The sequence below is a fragment of the Chelonoidis abingdonii genome, chromosome 8 (assembly GCF_003597395.2).
Source record: "Chelonoidis abingdonii isolate Lonesome George chromosome 8, CheloAbing_2.0, whole genome shotgun sequence".
Classification (NCBI taxonomy): domain Eukaryota; kingdom Metazoa; phylum Chordata; order Testudines; family Testudinidae; genus Chelonoidis; species Chelonoidis abingdonii.
Window position 1 is genome coordinate 78,774,409 of NC_133776.1, and position 6,003 is coordinate 78,780,411.

At 35.4% G+C, this 6,003-nt stretch overlaps 1 protein-coding gene across 1 annotated transcript; it reads right to left on the reverse strand.

Annotated features, from left to right (window-relative positions):
* Nucleotides 1-3,859: 3,859 nt before the first annotated feature.
* Nucleotides 3,860-5,078, reverse strand: TENT5D (terminal nucleotidyltransferase 5D). The gene has a single exon (XM_032796968.1). The coding sequence runs from the start codon at nt 5,076-5,078 to the stop codon at nt 3,903-3,905; it is 1,176 nt and encodes a 391-aa protein (XP_032652859.1). The 3' UTR covers nt 3,860-3,902.
* Between the last annotated feature and the right edge of the window lie 925 nt (nt 5,079-6,003).

Consider the following 6,003-nt stretch of genomic DNA (forward strand, 5'->3'; position numbering starts at 1 on the left):
TTACAATTTAAACAAAATACCAGAATATATATGCTTCAAATGGACCTTTTACAATTCAACACAAAATTCAAATGACATATTTTTTAAGAAAGCACTTAAAACCTTTACACTTATGTGCTGACATTAGGTTACTTTATGCTGTAAACTTTGAGAAGTTTTTAGTATGATTAAATAAAATCAGCATTACAATTTCCAGTCATTATTAAAATTATTAAACAGATTGCAACATTGTAACAAGAAATAATGTAAACGTAGCTCAGGATACTGGTACTGAAAAAAGTCTCTTAGAATTAACTCTGTAGAGATTGTTATGTGCACATTGTAAAATAGATAAGAACTGAAGAAGAGGTTACAGAATAGGATCTTTCAGGTTTGATGTCAATGTTTTGCAAGCAGCAGTCTAAAAATATCACATCCCTGCTTTAATATTAATTTGCAGAATCAGTACTACCTTTACAAAAATCTCCAGGTTCATACTGCTGCTAAATATCAATATAATTTATTCAACGAAATGTTTAAAAAGTTACATTTCGTAATTGTGTGCATGTGTGTATATCAAATTATTACCCTCCAATAACCTCCAAAATTGAAAGACTACCTCTAGGTAAGAAATACAAGACCTTTTCAATAAATTTAAAGGGTTTAATTATACCTGAGACATTTTTGCATATTGGTGTCTTTGTACATTTACCTGTATGTACTATAGTATGTCCATTATGTTCTCTTGGAGCCCAAAACAAAGCCCACTGAAGTCAATTGAACTAATTCCATTAACTTCAACAGGCTTTGGTTCAGGAACTCACTGTATAATCTGGATGAATTTATAAACAGAAATGTGTCAGAATTTAAAAAATAAATCAATCTGAGCCATTGTTATATGATTGCTTTATGCATACCCTCAGCTATTTCATTATAGGCTGTACTTTACACAATGAGATCTTCACTATTCAAATAAGTACCATAATCCTACTAGACATAGACATCACATTTAAGATGTGTCTGCTTGTTAATAAAAACTGCTAACATTCTGAAATGTCTCTCCAATTAATGGTGGTTAGGTATGCATAGGCTGTAAGAAACCTCTCCTTCTTGGCAGACCTGTTTTCTGGTTCTTCAGAAGGTCACAACATTTCTCCACAAAATTCTAGTAACAGCCAACAAAGTTTGGGTGTTACTTAGTACGTTAGTGTAACATTATCAGGTTAAGACCCCCAGTCTGCAAACACCTATGCATGTGGACCGATATTTTCAGAAGAACCCAAGGAAAGGAGTCCAACTCCCATTTAAACTCCATGAGATTTACAAGGCTAACTCCTTTAGACTTCTTTGAAAATCCCAGCTGTGCCTAACTTGACCCTTGTGAGTAGTCACATTGAAGTCAATGACACTATACATATGCTGAAAGTTAAAGCATGAGCATATGTATGATCAGGGTCATGTCTAAATAAGTTTACATGGGGTTATGGGGTGCTGTTTATTTTTGTGAAAAGTAGAATAAAATTACAGATTCAATTTTGTATCTAGAGGAATCAATAAAAATTGACTACACCAGGTATGTGGATTATCTGGTGTTTTACTGGGGAACATTTTCTGGAAATGCTTAAGTGCCATGTAGCCTTTGCAAATACAATAAGATGGAAATTTAAATTGCCAGTTTTATTAAGTACAATTTACACAAGTGACAGGGTAAGAAATCCATGAGCATAGTGGAGGAAGTGAAATGAAATGTGTCCTGAGACAAGCAATTGGGCACATTTGATAAATCAAGAAAAGAAACAGATAATAAATAATGTATTCATGATGGACATCACATGATTCATTTGCCGCTAAGTGGATTATTGCACCCTTCTTCCTTTGCACAAACATTTCACATGCATCATTCCATATTATTGAGTAGTTTTTATATTGCTCTACATTATACAGAAAAGGGATAGCCCAAGTGCTGAGATTCAACATAATCTTCTTTAAAAAACAGCTGTTTATGTTCTACTCTACAGACACTTTAGTGTCGGTACGCAGAGTTACATTTCATTGGCAAGCAAATGATCACAGATCATAGAAAATATAAACTTGGAAATGTTTGAGTTAACATACCAATATGTAGCATATTTCGATGTAAAATAAATCAAACATTTTGCACACAGGTGATATTTTTCTAAGACCAGGGAGTCTGTATACAGGTAAAATATAGTCAACACTTCATAATATAATGAAGCATAACGTGGCATGATGTGAAATGATGCTACATCCTGTAACATCATGAGCTCTTTATACGGCAGAGTGACACATGAAGCATCAGAAATAAAAAAAAACCTAATGTTGACTAACAGCTTTAACATTGTAACAGTATCCACTCTAAATGTTTTTGTCATTAGTGATTTTTTTTTCAATTCCTGCTCCTGCTTCCACTTGAGTCATTGGTAAAACTCACTCGGTTTCACTGGGAACAGGATCAGGTTAACTGGCCCCAATCCTGCACACAACGAAGTGAATGGCAAAACTCCCATTTACCTCACTGGTGCAGGATCAGACCCATTGTAAGTACAGGATACATTAGATAATCCATGGGTGGAATTCCAACAGCATATATTTCAGCTTTCCATATATTCAGCATGACCAATTCTAGAATGCATTACAGCTTTCATGGAACAATTGGCACTAGGAGGCACTTAAGTGACATGTTTAAAAACTTATCTTTGGTAAACACACACAAAAAAACTTGCAACTAATGTTTTATTTCCTGATTATGAGTGAGATTTTAATTTGCTACGAGTATATGTGCACACACATCTAAATGGATACAGGACATTTCTAGTATAAAATGTCATATCAAATGCAACTAAGAACATTTTTTTAAAATCACTTCAAAATGACACAGTACTGTTCTGGTGGGGTTTTGTTTGTTTGTTTTCATTATTACCATATGCTCTATCTTTAAGCTTACTTTTTTCCCCCTGGTCAGTATCAAATATATATAGGAAGAAAGTTTCCACATGCTGAATGTTCACTTTCTCCCTCATACTTTTAATATACTTTCATAAATAATTGTGCAGAATAATTAAATCACCGGCTTATACAATCTTCAGTATCAGTAGTTCAGACTCAGGGCCCAATGCTGCATTCCATGCACACTCAAATTTCCTACTGAAATCAATGAGTGCACAAGAAATATAGGATAGGGCTTCAGTACAGATTGACCCTGCAAGATGATGAGCACCCTCGTGAATGACCTCAGCTGCTAATGTCCTTAATGAGAGGTGAGAAATGTTCAACATCTTGCAGGATGAAGTCCATAGAGAAACACTTAACCCATGAGGGTATTTCATAATTTCAGTCAATCAATGCAAATTCCAAAAATGATTTTACAGTCTGCATTGCAAAATGAACTTTAGCAGAGTTATATGAGTGAAGCTGAAGAACAAATTTGCCCTCGTAGGTTCAATGTATCCATAATATCAATGTTTTTCTAAATCTATCATCTTTAAATCAGATGTTTCTATTGATCAACTTTAAGTATCTTAGTGGCATATTCTTTCCAGATGCACTATTTAAGTTATGTTAATGAATGGTTTAGAACCTAGAACAATTGTGTATGGCACTTTGTACAATTAGAATTGTTAATATCTTTCTCTTTTTGGCCAAAAAGGATGGACAGTTCAGTCACAGAGTATGTCTGCTTTAAGAACATATGACGGTCATCGTGAACTTGTTGAATAATGGCTAGTGATTTTACATAAACAAAATTTCATAATATGCTTACTGATGTTTTCAGCCCTGACTGATCAAAGACTATTGGCAATCTCCACAAAAAATGAAATTGAGTGATGTAACACTTGCTGTAATGAGGCCTTTATTTTGGACAACTGGGGTAGTGGGGTGGGCAGTGAGGAGGCTAACTTTTACTAAACCATTCCACTTTGCATTTGTATATGAAATGGATATGGCTGGTAGATGACAGGTGGCTGTCCATGAGCAACATAGTAATTGCTGAAGTTCCTGTCACTGATATATGGAGCGGGCTGATAGTAGCATGTTACGTTGGCTGCATTTGGGATGATGTTTTGTTCTCCAAGTACTTTTAAAGCAAGAATTGTAATCATATTCAGAGTTTGTCGTCGTTCATGTCCCATGAGACACACTGTGCTCTCATTTACAACTCCGCGCAAAGTCATCAGGTAGTCATACTTGCTCTTTTCTTCCCCAATGAAATGGTTGCGCAAATATGACTCAACTTTCCTTTGCTGCTCAGCCACATCAGGAAAATCAATGAAGAATCTGGAACACATATAACGTTCTAAAGATTTAATTTCAGCCTCATCTGCTGGCTTAAAGTCACGAACCAGAAGGTTGCTGTATTTCAGAAGGCCTCCACCTCTGATTTCTTCAGGGTTCCTTGTGGAAATAAGTTTGTATTTTAAATGGTCCATTGCCTCATTGAAGTCTCCATACATGCTCTCTGCAATAATGGTGGGATGAAAGTCTTCTGTCAATTCACATTCTGTATCACTGTAAACATTTAACATGGAGTCCAGTATTATTTGAAAGGAGTCAACGCTAAATTCAAACTGTCGTCTGAGTGAGTTTACAAATTTTAGTTCTACATTCTTCCCACTGTTGTTTGACAATGAGATGAGGCTCCAGCGGTCGTGATCAGTGGAGACTTTGACCATCTTTTGCACATATGCATCTTTCATAGTCTGAGCAGTGATCTTTTCTTTATTGACACATTTTGGTAAAAAGTCTAGTAGACAATTCAGTACTGCCTCCTTAACAACCTGAAATTCTTGTTCACTTGGTAGTTCAACACCAAAAATGATGTCCAGGTCTTTGTAGCTAGTTCCATTCTGTTTCACAAGGATGTGACTAGCTGTTGAACCATTCAGGCGGATGTCTCTAACAGTGATTTGCTTCTCAATAAGCTGCTCCTTTACAACATGAATGATATCCTTTGGCTTTACCTCGAGTGTTGGAAAATTTCCTCTTCCATGAATGGGTATTACTTCAGTTAATACTTGATCCAGTATTTTTATCTGATCCCATGTGAGACAACTGAATCTGTGATCTAAATCTTCAGTCATTGTGAAGTCAGTTGGTTAACTAGGAAAAAACAACACAAATATTAAGAGGAAAACATTAGGATCCACTCAAACATACAAAAGTCTGTCATATGCCATGACAAACACACATCTTACCTGTAGAAGGCACTGTTAGGCACAATAAGAAAGTAATACATTTTGCATTGAGCTATATCATGAATTGGATGTCTGACTAAACCATTGCATTTTCATTGACCATAGTTGAATTTGGATTTTCTCAAGGTTTAACCCTATCAAATAACATTACATTATTGTTTAGTCTAGTGACTAAAATATTCTGAAGTAAATTTAGGAAACAGTATATGATTCAGTGCAAAACCACTCACAGATTAACAGTCTGAGCTTCCTCGTTGTTACAATTAAATTGAGTATAGTTTTCAACCTCCAGAATTAAATGGGCAAGTTCAGTTCTGAATGAAAAGCATCCATTGTTTTCAATGGTTGTTACACACATCGAACTGCTGAAGCGAATTATTTAACAAAAATAGAAATAATGAAAAATATTGATCTTCATGTATTTACCTCAGTATTTCTAATGCATTTGTTGCTGGAGTCTGCTAAATGTAGAGGGGCACAGCATCTCATATTTTTTCTTTTCTTTCATTGTGGTTTAAGAGCTGGATGCTGAAGAACCTGTAAAATTGTTCTCACAGAATCTCTGGGCAAGTCTATCTGACCTGTCCAATTAACTGCCTGGCAGTACTGTGCAGACCTTGCAAATTCTAGTTTGCAGATAATGGACCTACCTCTTGTTTGCATTGAGGTTTGGGTTCCATTAAGTAGAATCTTTCTGGAAGCCTCTCACCTGACCTTCCAATATTTGCGACTGGCAATCAGTACAAAAGGCATTGGGTGAAATCATGGCTTTACCATCTTAATTATTTTATTTTATTTTATTTTTTGCTTT

Coding starts and splice junctions, on each gene's coding strand:
- TENT5D (XM_032796968.1), bottom strand. CDS start 5,078: ATGACTGAAGATTTAGATCACAGATTCAGTTGTCTCACATGGGATCAG.